At 41.1% G+C, this 27,307-nt stretch overlaps 1 protein-coding gene and 1 long non-coding RNA gene across 6 annotated transcripts in view; one reads left to right on the forward strand and one right to left on the reverse strand.

The window, feature by feature from the left end:
• The window catches only part of PRKCH (protein kinase C eta), a 230,698-nt gene that overhangs the window by 197,694 nt on the left and 5,697 nt on the right, over nt 1-27,307 (forward strand). Inside the window, exons 11-12 of the mRNA XM_019451611.2 lie at nt 3,362-3,500; nt 4,126-4,314. Of these exons, the coding sequence (XP_019307156.1) occupies nt 3,362-3,500; nt 4,126-4,314 (328 nt within the window). The remainder of the gene's footprint in view (nt 1-3,361; nt 3,501-4,125; nt 4,315-27,307) is intronic.
• LOC109268364 (uncharacterized) overlaps nt 1-27,307 on the reverse strand; it is a 79,037-nt gene that overhangs the window by 11,224 nt on the left and 40,506 nt on the right. For 4 of the 5 annotated variants that reach the window (XR_002080610.2, XR_002080613.2, XR_002080611.2 and 1 more), the window contains exons 3-4: nt 1,564-1,644; nt 780-818 (exon numbers count right to left, since the gene is read on the reverse strand). This is a non-coding gene — a long non-coding RNA (uncharacterized LOC109268364). Of the gene's footprint in view, nt 1-779; nt 819-1,563; nt 1,645-18,510; nt 18,638-27,307 lie in introns of all 5 variants that reach the window. The other variant, XR_002080612.2, reaches the window with a different exon arrangement.

Consider the following 27,307-nt stretch of genomic DNA (forward strand, 5'->3'; position numbering starts at 1 on the left):
GATTATGCAGCAACAACAATGCATAAAGTAACTCTTTCTACCCTTCTATGCTTGTGTGACAAAAGTTACAGCTATTAAATACCGGTGCTCAGTGACCTAATGAAGGATGAGCCGGTAATTGCGTATTTGGCACTTTGGGATCTGAGCCTCTGCCCTGTATGAACTTGTAATCTTCATTGTATAGCCTTGTTAAGTTTGGCTGTTGAGTTACATGTTGGCATTGGAGGCTAAGGAACTTCAAAGCCAAAAACTGACCTTTGCATATTTCAAAGTCAGAAGTCATACAATGACTTTTTTGCTTTTGCTTTTTTTTTCTTTACCATCTTTTTTTTTTTTTTAAGTGTTATTTTATTTTGAGGGAGAGATAGCACGAGTGAGAGAGGGACAGAGAGAGGGAGACAGAGAATCCTAAGCAGGCTCCGCACTGTCAGTACTGAAGCTGATGTGGGGCTCAAACTCATGAACAGTGAGATCATGACTTGAGCTGAAATCAAGAGTCGGATGCTTAACCAAGTGCGCCACCCAGGTGCCCCATTTTTTCTTTTTTTTTTTTAAAAAAAGTGAAGATCATGATTTACCCTTAAAATGGAAGCTGACCGTGTCCATGAATGGCTCTGTAACCTTTGAATCTGTTTGACTAACCCTGTCAATGTTTTACTCTGTCATCTGGCTGCAAGCCATGGAAAAGTATTATGACTGGGTCCTCTCTGCTTTATAATCGTCTTTCCTAAAGTAGTTTCCCTTCTCCAGCTTCACCAAAGCAAAGAATTTGAAATTACATTTCAGGATTCTTCTTCTCCTCCCTCTGGAATCTGTCTCTAAGGGATAAAGCACATCACTTTTTATAAGTTTAATTACCTTGGAACAAGGATCCCAGTGAGGTTTATGAAGCTTCCTTTCTTCCCCTGAAAATAAGACAGGCACTGAGCTGGCTAGGGAAGCTCACTGCTGTCTGTCTGACATGCTTCTGTTTATGTCTTTGGTCAGCGTCTTCTTCCATGACCAAGCTGGAGCTAGGGAGGAGTAAGGCTTAGCCTCAGCTAAGGGGGAGACAGGTACACAGACAGAGCCTTCTGGAATACCAGTGCAGGGCATGCCGTTATAGGAGCAGGAACTCACTGGGTACTCTGGGGGCAGAGTTGACTCTCTGGGGATATCAGGACAGAACTTACAGAGAAGGTGTGAGATATTTAGGCTGAGGGCAGAACTAATAGCCTGGGATTATATTATGCTCTTAATTGAACACCCTTGGAATCCCAGTTTGGGAGTTTTGTCTATTAAGTAACACCTGGTGTAAAACAACCAATGGCATTTCCCTCAGGGCTTGTACAGGTCTAAAGAAGGCCTAGAATTAGACTGAAAAGTCAGGATTGAAGTATAACCTGCCTCTGTGGCCTCAGGCATTCTGTGGCAGGGATGCACTGTGCTGTCAGTTCTGTCTTCTGAGCAGTGAGGCTGTGTTCTGGACTTCTGCAGAGGTCCAGATTGCAAGCACTTGTCTCTCCCTGAACGATTCCTGCTGCCCATGACAGCGACTGAGTAATAAGCAATTAAACCTCTTACCTGGGATGTTAGTCACAAGCTCTCTTGGGCAATCAAAGGTCGGTTCTCCAGACCGTTGTGGGTTTCTGTTAGCACTTGTTTCTGTTACCAAACAAAATCCTTTATGAGTCCTTAGCAGGCATAACAGCTTTAGGAGAAATCAGAAACCCAGTAACCTTGTTTGGCAGTGAGAGAGCTTGCTCTAGGCACAGGTCCACAGGGGCCTGGACGACTGGGCTAGAACCTGGTGCTGAAAGAGTTCGCCCCCAGGCTCTGATTCCCCACAGGCTTGCTCTCCCCTGGGGCGGCCGACTGTGATCTCTAACCTTGGCCACTTCTTTTTTTTTTTAATTTTTAAAAATGTTTTTATTATTTATTTTTGAGAGAGAGTGTGAGCGGGGGAGGGGCAGAGAGAGAAGGAGACACAGAATCCGAAGCAGGCTCCAGGCTCTGAGCTGTCAGCACAGAGACTGATGCGGGGCTCGAACCCACAACATGTGAGAGGATGACCTGAGCCAAAGTCGGACACTTAACTGAGCCACCCACAAGCCCCTAACCTTGGCCACTTCTAATGTGTGCCATCTGGCTGAGAGGAGCCACACGACCAGGCAGTGATAGGGCCTAGAGTCTGAAACCACTCCTGGAAGAACAGCTGAGAGAGACCATGCTCTTGGCTGTGACCTTCCTCCCATGTACAGGACCACAGTCATCCCACCTGCCACCCTGCACCTCGTGATTCCACCTTCAGATAAGTCTTGCTTGAGGTGCCCAAGTGGCTCAGTCGGTTAAGTGTCCCACTTCTGCTCAGGTCGTGATCTCATGGTCGTGGATTTGAAACCCACATCAGGCTCTGTGCTGACAGCTCAGAGCCTGGAGCCTGCTTTGGATTCTGTGTCTCCCTCTCTCTCTGCCCCTCCCTGACTTGCACTCTGTCTCTGTCTCTCGCTGAAAAATAAACAAACATTAAAAAAATACGTCTTGCTCATATTGGGGGAAGGAAACCATCTCCACTGATCACAGCCTACTGAAAACAGTTGCTTGTTGGAAAGTAGGGTTTTGCATGGAGAAGGCCAGATTCGGTTTAGAGGCAGAAAAGGCTTCCTTTCCTGAAGTGGGCAGCTGAGTGCTTACACAGCTTATGCCCAGGGAGATTGCTGCCAGGAGCAGGTGAGCAGAGAGGTCTGGTCTGCGTTCCCACTGATCTGTGCCAGGAAAACTCTGCTGCTTTGACCTCATTTATCGGGGATTCCTAGAAAACAGGACTTTGTTTTCATTCCTGGGTATCTCCAGTGACCTCTCTCTGTAAGACCTATGTGGTCACAGTATCAGCTCCCAGGGCACAGCCTGGAAACTGGTCACGCCAGTTCTGTCATCACCGATCTCCTCTGAGCCGAAAGGTGATCCTGGGCTGGACAGAGACCAGTCTGTCCCTCGGGCCACACAGGCCAACACAACTTGATTCCCAGAGCAGAGGTAGGTACATAGAGCCATGAGCGCCCTGACACAGCCCACTGTGGGTGTGAAGCTCCAGAATGACAGTCCTGTGCCCGCTGTGAAGATGCCCTGGTGAGGGGACACCATCACACCTAGGTTTTTATATGTGGGTAGCCTATTCATATGGGACCATCGTCTAGAAGCCCTGAGGCAAATTTTCAGAGTTGGTCTCAAGTTTTTTCTAAGATAACCCAAAGACGTTGGTTCCCTTTGAAATGTATGCAGAAAGCTTGCTTGGTGTGGTCTGATCGCCCACCCCATGAGCCAGCCCGTCCAGGTTTGGGGCCCGGCTGCCCTAGAGCACGCTGCTCTTTGTTTCTTTCAGAGATCTCAAACTGGACAACGTCCTGTTGGACCACGAGGGTCACTGTAAACTGGCGGACTTCGGGATGTGCAAGGAGGGGATTTGTAATGGAGTCACCACAGCAACCTTCTGTGGCACACCCGATTATATTGCTCCAGAGGTGAGTACGGCTTTGGAAATCCTGAGCAGAGATGCCACGGGCTGCTCTTGCGTGCTGTGGCTCTGGGGGCGCATTGCAAGCTGATGCCTCCGCACTCCCTTATGCCTCATTGGGTGAATGATGGCAGAAAATGCCCTCGGTTCCTATAAATAACAATTTGAATTAAAAATGTTGTTGTAAACCTTGTAGTTGCTTTAGGCATTAGCCCTGAATGAGGACAAAGTGTGCTCTGCTCACAGCTAGTTATTTTCCTCTTTGTCTCTACTCAGTGCTTTGATCCCAGCCCCATTTAGCAGCAGTAAAGTTCCTCAGTCTTTCCCATGCAAGTGAGTGAGCCCAGTATCTTCCTCCCTCTATAGGGATGCAGTGCCAACACCCTTTCTGTTTTGGATCTGCACACGTACCATTACCTAGGCCGAAACAGGCTGTAAATGTTTGATCACCTGGATGAGAAGTCCTCTGAGTTGAACCACAGAGAAAACGGACCAGTCTCTAGAGATAGCATGAAATGTGCATTTTTTTTTTTTACTTTGATATTTCCTAATCCAACATTTTCCCTAGTCTTTAAGGACACTTTTGTTAATCAGATGTGCAAAGCACATCTCACATTGCCTTCTTCACACAGATCCTCCAGGAAATGCTCTACGGACCTGCAGTAGATTGGTGGGCAATGGGCGTGTTGCTCTACGAGATGCTGTGTGGTCACGCCCCCTTTGAGGCAGAGAACGAAGATGACCTCTTTGAAGCCATACTGAACGATGAAGTGGTTTACCCAACATGGCTCCATGAAGATGCCACAGGGATCCTGAAATCTGTAAGTCTGGCTTACCTAGCCAGGTTTGGCCGGCTGCATACCAGCTGGCCGTGTGTGCTGCTTGTGTTTTTTCAGTACCTTCCCATAGTAAGCTCCCAGTGCTAACTGCAATATATGTTTTAAATTGCAGAATCAAAGAATGAGTTCTCTCGGAATGTTTTCCTCTGTTATGCAATAGTTCTTTCTGGGCCAAATGCAAGCGGTTGATACCATTGTTTGCCACCTATCAAGTATTTCTAGCACCTGTGACTTTAGTGTAGGTGAAATGATGCACTTCCTTTATACAGTCAGGACATGCCAGGGCGTTGGGTCACGTGAACGCTATCCCCAGTTTGTTTACATACTGACTGTTTCTGTCTGCAGTGTCCAAGAAGCAGGATGAAGGGGCCTTTCCCTTCGTGCTGGGTGAAGCCGGGAGAGGTTTTCCAAACTTCTGCAGATTCCTTTTGCATTCATATCATTCTTATGAATAATAAGTGAGGTGCCAGGCCCAGATTCAGGAGCAGTGCAGTTAATGTGTCATGAAAAGTCTTTTTTGTGTGCATTTAAGGTACCATGTTGGAAGCCTTATTTTGAAGTGAGGAAGAAACTTGGATTTGATGCTTTTATGTTGAAAATAAAAAAGCACACGTAATCTGGATTATTCCTATAACCACATTAGTTGAATTTACAAATCATGTATTACCACCTGCTGTATGCATAGGGGAATAAAGGTGAATAAAAGCTCAGGTCTTCCAGTAGGGAAAAATCAGAACAACCCATTCTCTCTGTTGGATAATTTCTATGGGATAAGAATTACTTTCCTTAAGTTATGTCCTTTTCAGTGATTTGAGGCAAAAAACTAAATTTGGGAAATATTGGCTATCATGTTGAGAGACTTGTCTCCCTTTAGAAATCTTCAGTCATATGATCAGCGCCTTTTCAAAAACATTTTGTATGCAGGTCACTGTGTACTGGCTGAAGGCACGATTGTCCCTGAGAATTCTCTGTATCACTAAAAGTGAAATAATCAGAAATCCTCTTCAGGCAAATATCATCAAAGTGAATTGTAATTGGTAACTTGATTCCCAAGGTTAGGTGCCAGTACCCCCCTGATATTGAGGAAACACTAATCTCCTATAGAAATAAAAGTGAAGTCACTTTGGATTCTGCCAAATATCTCCTAATAATGGCATATGTCCGTAAGAACAACTGAGTCGTAGAGTTAGTAGAAGTTTTAGACTGAGGAAACCAAGAATGTGGCTTTTATAATTTTATGAATAAAATACAAAGGAGGGCTTTTCTTTGTGGATTCATGCCCTAAAGTTTAACTTCTGGAAGGGAACAGCACTTGCTGAGGTTGGCTCCGGCTAACTCTGATGACCTAAGCTACTTTAACACAACCTAATCATGCTACAGAATCAGGCTTGCTTTGCATTATTACTTTCCCAGTACCATGGTCCATAATCTGGCTCTTAAGGCACGCTAAACCCCTGTGGCCTACAACCACCATCATTATATTAATGGTTTTTCATAGTGCACATATTTAGTTCAATTTCTGTAGCTGATTTAGCATTATTTTTTAAGTTTTATTTATTTTGAGAGAGACAGAGAGAACATGAGCAGGGGAGGGATAGAGAGAGAGAATCCCAAGCAGGCTCCACCCACTGTCAGCACAGAGCCTGACACAGGGCTCTATCTCATGAACCATAAGTCATGACCTGAGGTGAAATCAAGAGTCGGACACTCAACCGACTGAGCCACCCAGGCGCCCCTGATTCAGCATTTTTAAAATGTAAAAGAAAACCCCAGAGTTTATGATTCAAATGAAAGTACTAGTTCAAAGTATAAAGAAATGTGTCTTGTTCACATGGTGTATGAATGTCATTATGCTTGCTACCATGAAGTGTAGGAATAAGTTAGTCTGTGCCTTAGGAAACTTTCATGTTCTCTCTATAGGGTTAACAATCCAGTTCAGCGTTTCTACGATAAATAATCTCCTCTCTTTTGTCTGGATCCAGGGGAAATCTTGAGGCCTCATCATGTGAGTTGGACATCACTCACATCTGCTTCTTTTGATTTTTTTTCTTCAAAATTGCAGTAGTCCTTAACTGTATTCCAGTATTTCAGAATCCTCTTGAGAGAATTCTTCCCAACTAAATCTGGGACCTAGATCTTAGCTCCCTCATTCAATGCCTGCGAAACCTAGAATCGGTACTAAGTCAAGATTAAGATCCGTATGAAACTATTAAGCTTCTTCTTAAGCAGGTAAATCCAATTACTTTAAAAGATATCTTTGATGTGTGTAAAAATATTTTTTGGTAATGTGAATATAGGTTATCCAGAAATATTCTCCCTCCACAGTCTTTGTTCTAAGAGAAAACTGAACCTCTGGTGCCTAAAGTGAAGCTAATCTTCACTGGAGACTGACTTGTTCCCTCCCCTTGCAGTTTCGCTTTTTGGGAAACTGTGAACCTCTTCACTTCCTTTTAGTTTTCTTTCAGATACTAGTTGCTCAGCTGGGTCAAGACAGAACCAGAGGTCGTGATGTGTCATTGACCTTGCACTGGTTTTCCTAAGTGGCATTCTGTGTTCTCTGTGGGGTGTCTCCCTGGAGGAAGGAGCACGGGCTTTCCTTGATGACAGGCTTACCTCCTAGCTCTATTATATTTTGGCTCAGTGACCTTGGTAGTTACTGCACCTCTCTGAATCCTGGTGTCCTTGCTTACAAACTCAAGGTAATAAAACCCACGTCATAAGATTATTGTCCAGAACACCTTCAGCATTTGATTCCTTCTTTCTTCAAAGAGCATTCCTTAAAAGTGATTTTCTGGAAAACACTTGAAAAAGGTATCTGATAAAATTACTAAAATACATTTACCCAGAGGATTTCTGGGACACTTTTGTACATTTCAGCCTCTATGCCTAAAAATAAAAAGCTTAAATGCCATAGCTGAGGAAATGCAGCTCTTCTCTGCAGAGGGCTGAGACATTTAAATGGAAGTGTGATCAAGGAAAAGCGAGAAAACAGTTAAGAGCACTCAAGACTTGAGGAAAGTCTTCGTTCACCAAGAAGGAAAGGCTTCGTCTGGGAGTGGTGGTGAAGAACCTGCCTCCATAGCAGAGCTGTCCAAGGACAAATCGTGGCTCTTTCACTCACTAGCTGTGTTATCTTTGGCAAATAGCTTAATTTTGCCATGCCTCAGTTTCCTCATCTGTACAACGAGGGTATGAGATAGTGTGCAGGGGATACTTGGAACAGTGTTCGGCATAGATTAGATGCTCAGGAGGTGGCCACTAATGTCATTAATGAAAGCTGGATGCATGAAATCGTTGTTCGACTCTGTCCTTTGAAAAATGATTACTTTGTGTCTTGTGTTAGGAAAAGAGCTTAAGGTATCAAGTCATGCTTATAAACCATTCAGACTACTTTCTGGCTTTAATTGCAACTTGATTTAATTAGGCCAGTACAGTTTTTTACTGCTAGGAGAAACCTTAGAGATTGTCTGTTGTCTATTCTGATCCCCCCATTTTATAGATAAGGAAACTGAGGCCCAGAGAAATTGTGACTCACCAAAGGCCATTAAGCACATTTCTTGAAACAAATTAGAACCCTTGTGCATTATTCGCGGGAATATAAAATGGTGCAGCCACTGTGGAAAACAATATGGCAGGCAGTTTCTCAAAAAATTAAGCATAAAATTACCACATGGTCCAGCAATTCCATTTCTGGATGTATTGCCAAAAGAAATGAAAGAGGAACTTGAACAGATATTTGTACACCAATGTTTATGGCAGCAGTATTCACAATGTCAAAAAGGTGGAAACAATCCAAATGTTCATTGACAGATGAATGGATAAACACAATGTGGTAATAAGCACACAATGGATTATTATTCAGCTTTAAAAAGGAAGGAAATTTTGATACATGTTACAGCATGGATGGACTTTGAAGGCATGCTTAATGAAATAAGCTAAACACAAAGGACAAATGTATGATTCCTCTTATATGAGGGACCTAGAATGACCTAGAATGTCAAATCTATAGAGACAAAAAGCAAAATGGTGTTTGCCAGGGACTAGGAGGCGGGGCGTGGGGAGGTAGTGCGTAAGGGGTATGGAGTTTCAGTTTTGGAGGATGGAAGAAGTTCTGGAGATGGATGGGTAGTGATAGATGCCCAACAGTGTGACTATGCTAATGTGCTACACACTTAAAAGTGGTTAAGAAGGTAAATATCATGTTCTGTATATTATACCACAGGTTTTTTAAAAAATAAAAGAAAAACCCAGACCAATAAGAACACGGGCGCAAACATGACTAGGGTACAGGCTGAAGAATAAAAGGAGGTTGGAGGATGGGGCTTAGGGCCCACCAGGGTTCAAGGGGTGACAGTGGAAGAGGATTCAGTGAGGAGGTTAGGAAGGGATGACTTCAGGTTGTATAAACATCCAAATCTAAAACGTGTCTACTAGTTTTACTTGTGGCGAAATAGGCCAATGGTTTTACAATGTGATTTATTCACAAACTGTTGTCTGCAGTAACTTTTGAGTGGTACTGGCTCAGTAGGAACAAATGGTCCTCTGCCAGATAACGGAGGGCTTGGGGAGTCCATCTATGTTAGAAGTTTGATAAGCTGAGACATTTTTAAGGACTCTGAACAAGCCTTTATTCCGTTGTGCAATTCCAGTTCAAGATAAGGCACATTGCTTTCTTTAAAAATATTGACTTCAAGCCCTTTTCCAGGATTTTGTGACCGCCTATAATTCTGGGAACTTGGTGACATCAAGAGTTCCTAATGTTGAACGTTGACTCCATTGGCCGGTGTCTTGCATGGTCCTAAAAACTGTCAGGAGGTCCTCCAAGCTAAGTTTTGGACTGCAATCACTTGTCATTACCCTTAATTTTTAGAGCATGGTGACTATTAGAAACATACACACAGAATTGCTGAGATGAAAAAATCTTTAAAAAGCAGTTTGTCTAAATCCCTCGTTGGCAGATGAAGCCGAGACCCAGAGAGGTGAACCGACTTCACACGATAGAGTGGAAGAAACACGCACTAGTCTGAGAGGCACGCAGCCTCATTCCCCTTCTGCCACGGCTCTTCAGTCTCCCTCTGCAAAGCAGGGATGATGACACCACTGGTACCCACTTCAAATGAGGGAGTACACATGAAAGCACTTTCGAAGTGGCACGCACGATACGGGAGTTAAGTTCTTAGGATTGCCGAGTTATGAGTAGTAATTTCATAGCATACTGAGAGGTATCGTTATCATCACCCTCTCTCCTTGATCAAGATCCACCAACATCACCAAGGTCATTAAGTGCTAAATTGTACACGAGGCTGGGTTGAATTTTTATTCCAGAGAGAACTGTATTGTGTTTTTCCAGGAGTTTCTGTCCAAACCAAAGACACCTATGGGGGATGTAAATAGCCACACAGATACTGATTCACTTATTCATTTAACAGGCATGTATCCATGCATATACACATAGCAGCCATGGTTCTGCTGTGTTCAGGTACTACACAAGGGAAATGACAGACATCGTCCTTGCCCTCAAGGAATTTAAGTCCAGCAGGAATAGGAAGGAAAAAAGATGTTCGCAAAAGAAATTATACAAATAACAATATACTTAACAATTTGATTTCTTTTTTTAAAGTCTAAGGTGCTTTGAGAAGATATAGCAGGTCAATGTAACCCAATCTAGGTCATCGAGGGAGGCCATCCTGAGGAAATGACATTTAAGCTGAAACCAAAGGCTGAAGAGAAGCTAGTCAGGTTCAAGAAGTACACAAAGATCTTGAGATAGAATCCATTTGAGTACCTCTCTGGCAGTGGGGCTGGACTGTAGTGAGTAAAGGGGTAGGGCTATTGGGGTTGTAGGAGATGACGCTGTGTGTGAAGGACACTGGAGGCCATGTGAAGGATGGCCAAGATAAGTCATTGAAGGATTTCAAGCAAGTATGAGTCACAAAATTGTTTTTTTCATGTTTAAGAGATCATCCTGAATAGTTATAAAGAGATACTGTAGACCGGACAGAAGCATTTGCAAGTGAAATATCTAGGATTATTTTTTCACAGTAATCCAGGGGTAGCAGAGTGGAACAGATGAAACAAGATTGGGCGTGTATAGTAAGTGTCAAGGCTGCATGATGGTTACATATTTGTATATGTTTGAAAATTTCCGGGGGCGCCTGGGGGGCTCAGTCGGTTAAGTGTCCTACTTCGGCTCAGGTCATGATGTTATGGTCCTTGAGTTCAAGCCCTGCATCGGGCTCTGTGCTGACACCTCAGAGCCCAGAACCTGCTTCAGATTTTGTGTCTCCCTCTCTCTCTGCCCCTCTCCCCCTCACACTCAGTCTCTCTCTGTCTCTGAAAAATGAATAAACCTTAAAAAAATTTTTTTTAAAAAGGAAAACTCCCATAATAGTACAATTTTTTCAATCAATCAATGTTATATGTTGTGTGTATGTGCACATACACAGGCACATATGTATACATACATACTTAGAACTTGTATAACATTGATTTTATATGTATATGTAGGTATACACACACACACACACACACACATTACAGACTGTGTAAAATGAACTTGGTCTTCATTAATGCATCAAAATCGTTTCACAATACAAATATACAAACAGAAGAAATAATGTGAGCCACATAGCAGCTATCTGGCCAATCCAGTACATCTTTTTTTTTTCTTTTTTTCAGTTTAGTTTTGAATTTATCATGAAAGATTTCATTAACAGTGGATCTGGATCCAGCTATGCCTTTTAATTGCCAGTAAGAGTCTCAAGGTCCTGGACTGGGAGTCTATATCATCCTGGTCATTTTTATGCTACAAAATTAATCAGATTTTAACATTCTCATTCTTCAACATCCATGAACAATCTCTGTACCTTCCCAAGAAGTATACCTCAGCCCCAAGTTGATAAGCTAAGTGTACCCCAAAGAATGATTTCTTTTTTTTTTACAAAGAACAGGGAAGAAGAGAGCCCTCACTGGTGAGCTCTGCCCCGAGCTGCTCCCCTCCTGCCCTGTGGGATCCTTTCTTGTGGGCTGGGTCCTCCCTTTCCCACCAAGGCAGGAAGGGCCAAGATCTCAAGCCAGCCCTTCACGTCCGCTCCCCCCACCACTCTCAGTTGGTGGGCCATCCCTATTTGGCTTCCTGAGATTTCCTGATGCTTTTTTCTTTAGAACATAAGGTCAGCACTGTTCCTGGAATTGGTGTCTGCTGGATATTTTGCTTGCCTTTTTTTTTTCCTTCAAAAGGAAATACTGTTTGAATTTCTTTTTACCTTTTAAAATGGAAGGTATTTAGGGGTACCTGGGTGGCTCAGTTGGTTAATCGTCTGACTCTTGATTTCAGCTCAGGTCATGATCTCACAGTTGGTGAGTTTGAGCCCCGCATATGCTCTGACAGCATGGAAATTGCTTGGGATACTCTCTCTCCCTTTTTCTCTCTCCCTTTCTCTCTCTCTCTCTCTCTCTCTCTCTCTCTCTCTGCCCCTCCCCTGCTCTCTATCTCTATCTCAAAAATAAACTTTTTAAGAATGGAAGGCATTATTATCATCTCTGGAAACTGTTTGGATACCCATTTATATAGCATACCATAGATTCAGGTGTTAAGCATCTTGTGGCTTCATATGGTGTAATAATGTCAGTGAGTCCCCTGAATCAAGGGTGAGGGGGTATTCTTGTCCCATGTTCCACAGAAAATGAGTGGTTGAACAAGCTGGGCCCCAGCCAACAGAACTCCCAGTGTTACTTTCCTACCCTAGCCCTTCCTGTCATCACCTTTACCCCCACCCCCAAGATTGTGGACTTTTAAGTTCCTTGTGTGAGGATGTTCAAACATTTCATATAAACGTGGATGGAGGCAGAGGACTTGTTTGTGAGGACACCCTTGGGGCACAGAACCATCTGGAAGAGGGGAACTGGAACATACACAGTGGAGCCCAGGACTTCTACTTGGGAAAAACTCCCAAATCATTAACCATGATCCTTAAAACTAAAAATACCCATTGCACGCAGTCAAAAAAACTGCAACGGGAGGCCATTTTTCTTGTCTGCTTTTTTGTCTCTCATTTCTCATCGTCCCTTTAAATGTGTATGTGAAATGCTCATATGTCCAAGCCCCAAAAGCAAAACAATCCCACCCATTAGCTCTCATAGATTATAAAAACTGGCAATACCCATAGAAGTTAACACAGAAAAGAAATATGAAGACACACTTGTGTAAAAGCATTCCAGATTTATGACTTGAAAAATGATTTTTTAAATGTTTTTTTTAACTTGGTTTTAGAATAATGCATGCTTTCTGTTGGCTGAGTTTCCTTAACTGGCACTAAATTATCCCCAAATGCTAATAATCATAACACAGAAGAAAATACAGAGTTTGCTTAGAGTTTCTATGGTTGCACTGAGTGTTGCCTTCGTGTAGCTCCAGAAAGAGAGACTTGGGGAAGTCCTCACGAATCCGAAGAGCTTAGGAAGGTGATGGCCTTTCTGTGAGGTGAGTGTTCCTTTGTACTAAATCATCTCCTCTCCTCGGAGGGATCACGAGGCTCAGTGCTGACTCAGGTGGAGTCAATGCCCTTTTCTGTGAGCTCACACAGGTGGCCAGGTTAAATAAGTGCTGAAAGGAGTTTGGGGCACTCTCCTGAGTCACCTTTGTCAGTTCAGGAGGCATTGTAAACTTGGCATTAGAGGGAGATTACAGAGTGCTTTTGTTCTTAAGCTTTATAGAAATTAAAGTGTGTGTCCTTGTGTGGGTTTACCTGTCATCACACCTATCAGATTTCATCATCTGCATTGTCTGCAGGAATCCTGTTTGCCTCTGTGCACAAAGGGGGAATCACAATCAGTGCTGGGAGCCTCTTTTAGCCATGAGTGTGTCCCACGTCTGTCACCAGGCAGTTGATGAGAGCAGCATTGAATTTGACCCTCTCCGTTTCCTACTCCTCTCCTGGCAGAAGTTGAGATGCTCAAGGGAGGTGGTCAGCCAGGAGGAGGCTGAGGAAGTGGAGGGAAAACTGGGACCAGATTAAGGTAGAGGATCTAACTGTGGATCATTAGAACCGATGTTTCAAACACTGTGATGGGGAAAATCCAAAAGAAATTTACTGAATGATTCTTTAGCAAGAGAGATGGTTAACACCGGGACTGGTGTTCCCATATGAGGAAATGGAGCTGCTCCACAGGCCTCTTACTGAAACTGCTAATGCAATAAACACCTTTCAGAAATGAACCATTTTCTTACAGATAGATCAATGCGAGTGTTGGCAGAAGATAGAAAAACAGTAGCACGTTGATCTTCCCATAGACTTTTTGACATTTTAAAAATCATATTTTATTAAATGTACTATACTCAGCTTCCTTCCCCCTTATTTTAGCTTATATGTTTACTAGGAATAGAGGTCCTGGTGTTTTATTTGTAGCTGGCAGTGTGAAGGATTTTTTTAATGGAGTGATACCACTCCATTAAAATATACCACTTGCCTATTTTTTTTAATTTTTAATTTATTTTAATTTATTTTTTATTTTTTTTAATGTTTATTTTTGAGACAGAGAGAGAGACAGAGTATGAGCAGGGGAGGGGCAGAGAGAGAAGCAGGCTCCAGGCTCTGAGCTGTCAGCATAGAGGCCAGCATGGGGCTCAAACCCACAAGCTGTGAGATCAGTACTTGAAGTCGGGCACTTAACCTACTGTGAGCCACCCAGGTGTCCCATTTTTTAAATTTTTTTTAATTTTTATTTTTAGATTTTGTTTTAGAGAGAGTGAGAGAGAGAGTACATGTGAGTGGAGGAGAGGGGCAGAGGCAGAGAGAGAATCTTAAGCAGGCTCTGTGCTCAGCACAGAGCCCAATGTGGGACTCAATCCTATGACCCTGGGATCATGACCTGAGCTGAAATCAAGAGTTAGACTCTCAACCAACTGAGCCACCCAGGTGTTCCCTCCACCACTTGCCTCTCAGTCTCCATATCTCAGCCAGGAGAATGAAGATGTCAGAGGTTTTATAAAATGAGCATGGAAATCCTTTTGATGTGGTAGTTTGCTAACCAAGAAATGTGCGTCGGAAGAGCTTTTTGTTTCAAGCTGGAAAAACTCTTGTGAACAGAACTCGTACACTTATTTTCTTTCATGTGCCCTTTCCAACTATCAAAGACCAATAATTTTTAGCCGTTGATAGTTACGTTTGGTTCAGACACCAAAGATAGTGTCTATCCTAGGTAAAGACAAGTATTGGCCTGGGTTCCATCAGGAGGAAATAAAAGGCATTGTGTAGTGTCCTCTAGAGGATCCTTGTTTAGTACTTGCTTCCTTTAAATAGCTACATTTCAGGGGATCACACCTGAAAACAAGTGGTAGTGGCTATGGTGAATAGAGCTTCCTTTTCCTTTAACGCTTGGGAGTTACTGGAGAGCAATGAAACCTGACCTGTCAGTCAGAGCTGCTTGAGACCGGTTTGCCAGGAATAAAACCATCTTGGCCAACAACACTGGTGTTGGCACAAGTGTCTGACCTTGGGCTTTTCTGTCTCTGGGACTCACCTCTGACCTTTACTTTTTTTAAACCAACATTGTCTTATGACTTTGGATTTAGGGGAAGTTATAATGATTATAAAACACAGGAAAATTAGAGTGTTAAGAGCACTGAAAAGGAATTAAGCAGTTGCCCACAAAAAAGGTGCTGGATTCCAGTCACTGACAGCATGAGAAATATAGCCGACAAACTCACTACAGACTTTAGCACTGTTTCTACTCCATTGCAGGATCAACAGTACAGGGTATTATACTGGCTTTCATGAGGAGGAAATAAAGTACACTGTATACTGTGTCTCTGGAGATACGGAATATTCTGATGTAGATTAGTTACAAGTAACTTAGCAGTAAGATGTTGATCCATTGGCATTTTCAAATATATACTCGCGTGCCCTCTTCAGTGTCTCGCCCAAGGAGATTAGCTTGACCAACCTTTGTTTCATTTTATTGTTTATAAAGACAACTCCACTTGAGACCCAAGGAAAATGTGGCTTCTCTAGCTGAGGGAGGTATATCTTCAAAATGTCAGCTCTTCTCTCCCAGAATTTTAACGATAAAACTAAGAAGAGACCAAAGATAAGATTGTAGACTCTTGATATTAGCATAGGCCATGAAAGGCATTGATCTCCCTTCCCACCTGATGCCAGATAGGTTATCCAGAATCCTTGACAACTCATGGAAGTTCTTCTTTGAATGTTTCCAATAAGAGAGTCGTGTTCCTCCTAGCAAAGCTCTTTCTATCGCTTAATGGCATTGGGTATTAAACTTAATTGTCTTTATAAGCTTATATATGCTCCCTTAACTCCAACTCCCTAAACAGATTTCTCCTACTTGGAACTGCTTCTTATGGCCGACACCTCTTCTGGTGTTTGAAAATATCAGCAGTGCCTTTCTATCCTTTTTTCTCCAATATAAAGACCTCTGTTGTTCAAAGTAAAGCAAGGTAGTCAGACTAAAGGATTCTCTGGGTTCTTTTCAAGACTATTTGTTGTCTCTCCCTTCTCTTAGTACCTGCTGGTCACATGGGCCAGCACAGGAAGTATAACATAAGTAAGCACACAAAATGCTGTGCATTCTCCTTCACAGGTGAAGTCCTGAATGTCATCCCATGATTCCTCCTGACCTGTCAGCCCACACTGGTTTTTGATCCAGAAAACAAATTAGAAGATTGGTCGCCTCAAGAGGTGGTTTAGCACAGTGACTGAAAGCAAAGGTTTCTAGTACTAGATAGAAACTCTACCGCTCCCAAACTGGGTGGCCTGGGGACAGGTTACAGATTGGACTGTTCCTCGGTTTTCCAGTATGTAAAAAGGGAATGATAATCAGGGTTGCTGTAAATATTCTATAGAATGAACTTGAAACACTTAAGTCAATACCTGTTGTAATGCAAGGACATATATGTAGAGTAATGGTAATGGCTACCACTTATCAAGCTACAACATTTACAAAAACTATACCATTTTTTAAATTGAAGTATAGTTAACATACAGTATATTAGTTTCAGGTCTACAACACAGGAATTCAACAACTGTGTGCATTACAAAATGGTCGCCATGATAAGCACAGTTACCATCTGTCACCATACAAAACTGTTGCAAAATTATTGACCGTATTCCCTATGTTATATTTTTCTTCCAGTGACTTATTTGTTTTACAACTGGAAGTTTGTACCTCTTAATTCCCTTCACCAATTTTGCCTATCCCTCCGCTGGCAACCATCAGTTTGTTCTCTGTATTTAGGAGTCTGTGTCTGGTGTTGTTTGTTTTGTTTTTCAGATTCTACATATAAGTGTAATCATATGGTATCTGTCTGACTTATTATACTTAGCATAATACCATCTAGGTCCATCCATGTTGTTGCTAATGGCAACATCTCATTACTTTTTATGGTTGAGTGATATTCCATTATATGTGTATACCACACCTTCTTTATCCATTCATCTATTGATCAAAACTTGGATTGTTTCCATATCTTGGCTATTGCCAAAAAAATGCTGCAGTAAACATAGAGATGCATATGTCTTTTCAAATTAGTGTTTTTGTTTCCTTCAGGTAAATACCCAGAGGTGAGATTACAGGATCATACAGTATTTCTATTTTTATTTTATTTTATTTTTTTTTAGGAACCTCCATACTGTTTTCCACAGTGGCTGCACCAGTTTACATTCCCACCAACAATGCATGAGGGTTCCTTTTTCCCCATCCACATCCTCATCAACACTTGTTGTTTCTTGTCTTTTTGACATTAGCCATTCTGACAGGTGTGAGGTAATAGCTCATTATGGTTTTGATTTGCATTTCTCTGATGATTAGTGATGTTGCACATCTTTTCATATCTGTTGGTCATCTGTAGGTCTTCTTTGAGAAAATGTCTATTCAGGTCCTCTGCCCATTTTTTAATCAGATTGCGGGGTTTTGGTGTTGACTTGTCTTACATTTTTTCTGTATTTTGGATATTAACTCCTTATTGGATATATCATTTGTAAATATCTTCTCCCATTCAGTATGTTGCCTTTTTGTTTTGTTGATAGTTTCCTTCACTGTGCAAAACCTTTTTATTTTTGGTGTATTCCTAATAGTTTATTTTACTTTCGTTTGCCTTGTCTGAGGAGACATCTCCATAAATATGTTGCTAAGGCAAATATCCAAGAGATTATTGCTTGTGTTTTCTTCTAGGAGTTTTATGGTTTCTGGTCTCATATTTAGGTCTTTAGTCCATTTTGAGTTTATTTTTAGGTATGGTATAAGAAAGTAGTCTAGTTTCATTCTTTTGCATGTAGCTGTCTAGTTTTCTCAGTAGCATTTACTGAAGAAGAGACTGTGTATATTCATGCCTCCTTTGTCATAGATTAACCACATAAGTGTGGTTTTATTTCTGGGTTCTGTTCTATTGATCTGTTGTCTGTTTTTGTGCTGGTATCATCCTGTTTTGATTACTGTAGCTTTGTAGTATAATTTTAATTTTGGGATTGTGATACCTCCAGCTTTGTTCCTCTCTTTTAAGATTGCTTTGGCCGTTGGGGTCTTTTGTGTCCATACAAATTTAAACAGATAAATGGAAAGATATACCATGCTCATGGGTTAGAATTAATGTTAAATGTTGATACTACCCAATCTATAAATTCAATGTAATCTCTATCCAAACACCAATATTACTGTTCACAAAACTAGAACAAACAATCTTAAAATTTGTACCATTCTTTTTCCTACTCCTGCAGCTGCTCCTTGCCCAAATCAGTCTAGATCTGGATCCCTCTGTGCTTTGAGAATGGCAAGATGGTCTATTGCCAGCAGTGTGCAGATTACTAGTTCCAGCCCTGCCTAGTAAATTCCATTCAGACCCAATCTGAACAAGCTAGAACAACTCTCCCTCTCTTGGCTCTTCCAATATTCCATGGAAATACCATTCTGTAGAATAAACTGTACTTGAGAAGATTAGTTTGCCTCCCAAGAGATATTTAAAAAATCCATTATCTATCCTTTCCACCTGCCCCCGAGACCCATCCCACCCCCAATGGGTTGTTGTGTCTCATTTTAGGTTTAAATGTCTGTCTCTGCCTTCTTCTATGGAAAAGTGACTTCTCAATGCCAAGCCAAAGCCCGGTGTCTCTCTCCTCCCTTGCTGCTCCGTCAGTTAATTCACATGCCTCCCTTTGTCCCTCTTACCACTGCTCTGGGCTGGATGGTGCTCCTGGGTTAGGTCATTCCCAGGTCTGTGCCTCACCACTGCAGCTGGCATGAAGGGCTACAAGGGTGGTTGATGAGTAGTCTTCATAACCAGGTTAGATTCTGCCTATAACAGTGGCAACAGACAGACATATGACTGCAACATGCACACACCGGCATTCACTTTGTCACCCCCACGGTGGCCATCAGCTATGCACCTATGGTGGGGTTGGCCAACATAGCTGTGAATCCTATTCTGTGTCCTGTGTTCTTTCTCTGCACTCCCTCCCCAGCATTGTCTGTAGAGCCTTAAAATGCCTTCTTCCCATTTAGGAGCATCTCCCTGGAATATTGATGGGAATGTCCTGTGGCATGGTTTCCTTCCCCACGACTTGCCAGAATTAACCCTTTCTGCCTCTTTGGTCTGAAATTGAATGAAAGGAGAAGGTCATTTTGTTTGTCCAACAGCCAAATCCAATTATTAGGAGAAAATACAGTGTTTTCTCCCTCCTGGAAGAAAATCTAATTAGACTAATTGGTCTATTTGTATAACTAGTCCTCTTCCTCTGAAATCAGACAGATTTTGAAAGAGGAAAAAATAGCCATTGCCTACATTTTAATGAGTTTCAAAGTACATTTGAATCCTGTTCTCTCAAGACACATTATTATGTGGGGTTAGTTTAAACTCTATCCTCCAGAACATTCAACAACTCAAAACCAAAGCCTCCTCCTGTGTAGCAGAGCCTGTGACACATCAGAATGCTGCCCCCAGCACCAGATTCACAAAGAAGTTGCCCCGTTGCATCCTTGATCCTGGGTTCAGTATCTCCCTTCTATTGTTAAAGCGGATACAACTGCACAATAAAACCTGAGTATTATTTGTATCTCTTGTCTTAAGATGGTCTTTAGGAATCTTTGCTGTCAGAAAAACTGTTTTCCAGAGACCACCACAATGGCCCCACCGTGAAAGCAAAAACAGACCTTGTTTTATCTTTCCTGGCTGCAATGTTGAGTAGCAAGGAGAGCCGCTTGAGCCTCAGGGTCAAGGGTGACTTCAGACCTTACTCTTGGAGGCGTTCAGTCCATGCCCCTGACTCTAGGTAAAACAGGATGGACCTACGCGTGGTTTAACAAGATGCTTACTAATACATTTATTGAGGGCTTCCTTTGTGCCAGGCATTTACTTGTCATAACAACCTTATGAAGTACAGGAAAATCTCCATTTTATAGTTGATGAATCTGAGGCCCAGAGAAGTTAATAAATTTATACAAGGTCACACAGCTCATTAGTGGTAGAATTGGTATACAAACACAAGGAGTTGAACTGCAGAGCCTAACCAGTTAACCCCTGTGCGTTATCAGAGGAGCTCTTCTACCCTTCATATATCCTTCCTTGGTGTGCAGGAGGCTTCCCAGGACATTCTGGTACAAACCTGGCCTAAACTGCTTACACTTCACTGTAGAGCTACCTTCAGGAGGACAGGTGACTGTTTTCCCCTGTAGTCTTGCCTTCTCTGCAGCCTTGAAAGAACTGTTAACTCTCTCATTCTCAGAGCAGATGTAGCTCTGGTTGCTTCGGTATCCTCTAGTTAAATTCCACTTTAATGAGGACTCCAGAAGGAAGGGGAATATCAATGAAACCATCCAGTCTTGACCCCCCTCCTGTCCCTATTCTCCAGTTACTTTGACAGTTAGATTTGGGGTGGAATCAGATTTTCCACCCTGGCCTCTTCACTCACTCTTTGCAGCTTATAAAGTGCTTCTATTGACCCTAGAAAATATCCTGTTTCCTTTAGTAAATGTGTCCATAATCTTTCATGAAGTCACTTTATTTTCCTCCTTGGCTGACTTTCTCATTTGGACCACAGTCGGGAAAAGATCAGTTGAGGCAAGTTTAAGTATGACCTTAGGTGTGGATAGACATTGCTCCAAACAACATTGTTGCTAATTTGTTTGGTATTTGAATCCCATTAGGGACATAAGCAAACAGAGGAAGTTTTCTGCAAAAGAATTATGCCATTGCTGTTCGCAGCAGCAGGAATACAGTGTTTAGGGAGAGTCCTGTGCCTGGCCTAGAGCAACAAGTCCCCTCTATCCCCAACCCTATACACCTCTTTGCATCTTTGGAGGGTTGGTCATGAAGGGACTATAATCTCCACCTTGGGATGGTCCCTGTCCTGGTTTCTGTTTCATTCATCCTCCCTTTTTTTTTTTTTTTGAAGGATAGTTGACACACAATGTTACATTAATTTCAGGTGTACCACATAGTGATTTGACAAGTCTGTGTTATGATATGCTCACCACAAGGTTAGCTACCACCTGTCACCATACACTGCTATTACAGTACCATTCATTAGGGTCCCTGTGCTGTACCTTTTATCACTGTGACTTATTCATTCCATATATCCCACTAGCCTTCACCCATTTTGCCTGCCACCACCACCCCCGACCCAGCCTCCCCTCTGGTAACCATCAGTTTGTTCTCTGTATTTTGGGTTCTGTTTCTGTTTTTTGTTTTAATTTTTAGATTCCACATATAGCTGAAATCATATGGTATTCGCCTTTCTCTGACTTATTTACTTAGCATAATACCTTACAGGTCCATCCATGTTGTCAGAGATGGCAAGGTCTCATTCTTTTTATGGCTGAGTAATGTTCCATTGTATATTGTACCACTTCTTCCTGATCTGTTAATCTCAGTGGCCACTGGGGTTGCTTCCGTATCTTTGCTATTGTATCTATTGCTGCTATAAACATAGAGCTGGCATGTATCTTTATGAATTAGTGTTTTTGTTTCCTTTGGGTAAATACCCAGAAGTAGAATTACTGAGTTATATGGTATTTCTATTTTTGATTTCTTGAGGAACCTCCATACTGTTTTTTCCACATGGGCTACACCAGTTTACATTCCCACCAACAGTGCATGAGTGTTCCTTTTTCTCCACATCCTTGCCAGCACTTATTTCTTGTGTTTTTGATTCTAGCCAGTCTGACTAGGTGAAAGGTGATAGTTCGTGGGTTTGAGTTGCATTTCCCTGATGATGAGTGATGTTGAGCATATTTTCATGTGACTGTTAGCCATCTGTAGGTCTTTGGAGAAATGTCTGTTCAGGTTCTCAGCTCATTTTTAGTTGGACTATTTGTTTTCTGAGGTTGGGTTGTGTAAGTTCTTTCTACAGTTGAGATCTTAACCCCTTATTGGATATGTCATTTGCAGATATCTTCTCCCATTTGGTAGGTTGACTTTTTGTTTCGTTGATGGTTCTCTTCATTGTGAAAAAACTTTTTATTTTTATGTAGTCTTAATAATTTATTTTTGCTTTTGTTTCCCTTGCCTGAGGAGACATATCTAGAAAAATGTTGCTAAGGCCAGTGTCAAAGAGATTACTACCTATGTTTTTTTTCTAGGAATTTTATGGTTTCAGGTCTTACGTTTAGGTCTTTAACCCATTTTGAGTTTATTTTTGCATATGATGTATGAAGGTGGTCCAGTTTTATTCTTTTGAATGTAGCTATCCAGTATCCCCAGTACCATTAAAGAGACCGTCTTTTCCCTATTGTGCTACTCCTTTGTCATAGATTAATTGATCAACTAAGCATGGGTTTCTGTGCTCTCTTTTCTGTCCTACTGAAGTATGTGCCTGTTTCTGTGCCAGTACCATACTGTTTTAATTACAACGGCTTTGCAGTGTACCTTGGAATTTGGGATTGTGATACTTCCAGCTTTGTCTTTCTCAATATTGCTGTGGCTATCCAGGGTCTTTTGTGGTTCCATACAAACTTTAGGATTATTTGTTTTAGTTCTGTAAAATAATACTATTAGTATTTTGATAGAGATTTTATTGAATCTGTAGGTTGCTCTGGATAGTATGGACATTTTAACAATGTTAGTTCTTAGTCCAATCAATGAGCGTGGAATGTCTTTCCATTTGTTTGCGGGGTCTTCAATTTCTTTCATCAATATTTTATGCTTTTCAGAGTACAGATCTTTAACTTCCTTGGTTAAGTTTATTCCTAGTGATTGTATTCTTTTTGATGAAATGGTAACTGGAATGTAATTTTTTTAAGTTTGTAAATGTTTATTTACTTTTGAGACACAGAGCATGAGTCAGGGAGAGGCAGAGAGAGAGGGAGACACAGAATCTGAAGCAAGCTCCAGGCCCTGAGCTGTCAGCACAGAGCCTGACATGGAGCTCGAACCCACGAACTGCCAGATCATGACCTGAGCCAAAGTTGGACCCTTGACTGACTGAGCCACTCAGGTGCCCTTGGAATTGTTTTCTTAATTTCTCTTTCTGCTACTTTGTTATTAGTATATAGAAATGCCAGCATATTTCTCTGTGTTAATTTTGTATCCTGCAACTTTACTGAATTTATTATTTTTCATAGTTTTTTTTTTTGGTGGAGTTTTTAGCCCTGAAGACTATGTATAGTATCATGTCATCTGCAAATAGTGACAGTTTAACTTATTCCTTGCCAATTTAGATGCATTTTATTTATTTTTCTTGAAAATTACTGTAGCTAGGATTTTCAGTACTATGAAGGTGGTGAGAGTGGACATTCTTGTCTTGTTCCTGATCTTAGAGGAAAAGCCCTGTTTTTTCCCCTTGACTTGATGTTAGCTGTGGGTTTTTCATATATGGCCTTTATTTTGTTGAGGTATGTTGCCTAGATCTAAACCCACTTTGCTGAGGGTTTTTATCATGAATGAATGTTGAATTTTGTCAGATGCTTTTGTGCCTCTTTTGAGAGGATATGAATTTTAGTTTTCACGTTGTTAATGTATCATATTAATTTACAAATATTGACCCATCTTTACATCTCCAGAATAAATACAGTTTGATTGTGATCAATGATTTTTTCAATGGATTGTTGAATGCAGTTTGCTAATATTTTGTTATTATAGGACTGCTGCATCTTTGTTTGTTATGGTATCTGGGTAATGCTGGCCTCAGAGAATGTATTTGGAAGCTTTCCTTCTTCTATTTTATGGAATAGTTTGAGAAAAAGAGGTATTACATTTTCTTTTTTTTTTTTTAATTCTTAACATTTATTTATTATTGAGAGACAGAGAGTCAGAGCATGAGCATGGGAGGTGCAGAGAGAGGAGGAGACACAGAATCTGAAGCAGGCTCCAGGCTCTGAGCTGTCAGCACAGAGCCCAATACGGGGCTCGAACTCACAAACCATGAGATCATGACCTAAGCCAAAGTTGGATGTTTAACAGACCGAGCCACTGAGGCACCCTGGTATTACACTTTCTTTAAATGTTTGGTAGAATTCACATGTGAAGCCATCTGGTCCTGAAGTTTTGTTTGTTGGAAGCTTTTTGATTACTGATTCAACTTCATTACTAATAATTGGTCTGTTCAGATTTTCTATTCCAGGTTGAGTTTTGGAAGATTATGTTTCTAGGAATTTATCCATGTCTTTCTTCTAAGTTGTCCAGTTTGTTGGCATATTATTTTTTGTAGTAGCCTGATTCTTTGTATTTATGTGGTGTCAGTTGTTACTTCTCTCTCATTTCTGATTTATTTGGGTCCTCTGTTTTTCCTTTATGAGTCTAGCTAAAGGTTGATCAATTTTATTTTTTCAAAGAACCAGCTCTTGGTTTCATTGTTTTTTTAGTCTATGTTTTTTTTTCATTTCTGTTCTCAGATCTTATTAACTTCCTTCTACTAACTTTGGACTTTGTTCTTTTTCTAGTTCCTTTAGGTGTAAGGTTAGATTGCTTGAGATTTTTCTTGAGGTAGGCCTGTATTGCTATAAATTTCCCTCTTGGAACTGCATTTGCTGTGGCCCATTTTGGACTATTGTGTTTTTATTTTTGTCTTCATGTATTTTTTTTTTTTATTTCTTCTTTAACCCATAGGTTGCTTAGTAGTATGTTGTTTAGCCTTGACATGTTTGTGTTTTTTCCATTTTTTTCTTGTGATTGCTAGTTTCATACTGGTGTGGTCAGGAAAGTTGCACAATATGATTTTAATCTTCTTAAATTTATTAAGACTTGTACTGTGGCCTAACATGTGATTTACCCTGGAGAATGTTCTATATGTACCTGAAAAGAGTGTCTTCTGTCGTTTGGGGATGGAATGGTATATATATATATATATATATATATATATATATATATATATATCTCCATCAAGTCCATCTGGTCTAATGTATCATTTCAAAAACATTGTTTTATTATTGATTTTCTGCCTGATCTAGCCATTCATATAAGTGAGGTGCTAAAGTCCCCCACCATCATTGTATTACTGTCAATTTATCCTTTTATATCTGTTAACATTTGATGTATTTAGGTGCTTCAATGTTGGGTGCATAGATATTTACAATTGTCCTACCCTGTTGTTGGCTTGATCCCTCCATGATTATGTAATGCCCTTCTTTGTCTTGTGTTGCAACGTTTGTTTTAAAGTCTATTTGGCTGACAAAAGTATTGCTTTTTTTCTTCACTTTCTTTGGCATGGAACTCTTTTTCCTTCCTCTCACTTTCAGTCTGCATGTATTTTTAGTTCTGAAGTGAGTCTTTTGTAGGCAGCACATAGGACAGCAGAATGGATAAGAAAACAAGACCTATTTCTTTTGATTACAGCATTTAGACCATTTAAAGTGATTCTTGATAGGTATGTATCTTTTTGCCATTTGTTCATTGTTTTCTGGTTGTCTTTGTAGTTCTACTCTTTTCCTTCTTACTCTCTTAACTTGTGATTGATGATTTCAAGTATTATACACTGCTTGGCTTTATTTATCTTTATTTTTTGTGTATCTATTATAGGTTTTGGGTTTGTGGTTACCCATGAGGCTGATATAACATCCTAAATATACAGAGTTCCATATCCAGTTGATGGTCACTTAAGTTCAGACATATTCTAAAAACTTTTTTTTCACTCCCTGCTCCATGTTTTATGTATATGTCATATTTTACATTACTTTTATTTATAATTTTATTCTAATTATGGCCTTTTGTTTTGCACTTAAAGAAGTCCCTCAGGGTGCCTTGTTGACTCAATCAGTTAAGCATCTGATTCTTGATTTCACTTCAGGTCATGATACTGGGGTCATGGGATCAAACCCTACATCTGGCTCCACGCTGGGCATGGAACCTGCTTAAGATTCTCTCCCCCCTCTCTCCCCCACCCCCAAAAAAGTAGTCCCTTTAATGTTTCTTATAAGGCCAGTTTAATGTTGATGAACTCCTTTATTTGGAAAATTACCATTCAGAATTGAAGAGATCAGGAATCTTGATGTTTAGAGTATTCTTGGTTTTAGGTTTTTATCTCTTGGCACTATGAATCTATCATGCTACTCCCTTCTGGTCTGCAAACTTTCTGCTAAAAAACCAGCTGATAGCCTCATGTAATTAACTAGTTGCTTCTCTCTTGCTACTTTTTCAATTCTCTATCTTTAATCCTTGACATTTTAATTATTATGTGTCATGATGTGACACATCATGGGTTCTTCTTGGGTTCATCTTGTTTGCAGCTCTCTGTGCTTCCTGAACCTGGATGTCTAGGTTTTTTCCCAGGTTAGGAAAGTTTTCAACTATTTCAACTATTTCTTCAAACAAGTTTCTGCCCATTTCTCTCTCTCTTCTCTTCTTCTGGGACCCCTATTATGCAAATGTTTGTTTGATGTTATCCAAGAGATTCCTTCATCTTTTTTTTAATTCATTTTTCTTTTTGCTGTTAAGCTTGGGGGGCTTTGCTTTATCCTGTTTTAGATCTATAGTGAGTGCTGACCAGAAGCATCCTGATATACACCATTCTGGGGCCACCTTGGTGTGATAGCTGGGGCTGGTGTGGGCTAGAGGCCTGGGGCTCACTGAAGTAGAAGGTTCACTAAGACACTGGACCTTGCTCTCCATGTTACCAAGTTATAAAGGGATTGTGAATAACACACACCAGCCCCTCCAACCTGGGGAGATTTTGTGTCTTGCCATTTGTCAGGGTTCTAGGGCTGAATGCTTTATATTCTAGTTGTGCTTTAAAATGGTGTTTTTTTCAGTGCTTCAGGGCAGTTGAATCTACCCAAAGTCCCTCCATAACTATTCTTCCCCACTGTAGTTTGCACCATTGGGTATTCCCTTTATTATGTTATCATGTTTTGATCTTTTATTGTGCAGAAGCTGGTCAGTCCTCAGTTTCTCTTCAGGAGGAATTGCTTTGATAGGTGTAGATTTGGTATGTCCATGGATGAGGTCAGTTCACGGTCTTCCTATGTTGCCATCTTGGACCAGAAGCCCCACCCCAGCATTTTTTCTATCCCTATGCCAGGTCTCAGAGCCATATAGAGTCCGTGAGTGAAGCCAGCTAGGGTGAGGCAATAGGGAATGGTGGGACATGTGGCTAAGGATCATATGCTCCACAAAAAAAAAAAAAAAAAAAAAAAAAAAAAAAAAAAAAAGCAGCTACTGCTAGACTCTAGGCCATTTATATCAAGAAGTACGGGTTTAGTGTTCCAGAACATCCTATTTTCCAAGAGAAATTGGAAAACTTGACTTTAAAGTTGACATTTCCTAGTTTTTAAATATTTGACAAGTAATTAAAATTATTTTAAAACCTGTCGTGTGAGCCAAGTAAGAGGTCTGAGGCCTGGGGCTGGTCTTACAGCTATACTCTCTCTCTCCTTCTCCACAATCTTGCCTACCCTTTCATCTCTTGCCCTCACACCAAATGTTGAGGTCTCAGGGAGTTAGAGCTCTAATCCTGGCCTGAATCCTGGATTTACAGGACTAGTCATCTCCTAGGGATGTCTGAATACCTCAAATGCAAAGCTGAGCTCAGCCTCCCAG

Source organism: Panthera pardus, unplaced genomic scaffold (assembly GCF_024362965.1).
Source record: "Panthera pardus isolate Hobbes unplaced genomic scaffold, ASM2436296v1 HiC_scaffold_24, whole genome shotgun sequence".
NCBI lineage: Eukaryota > Metazoa > Chordata > Mammalia > Carnivora > Felidae > Panthera > Panthera pardus.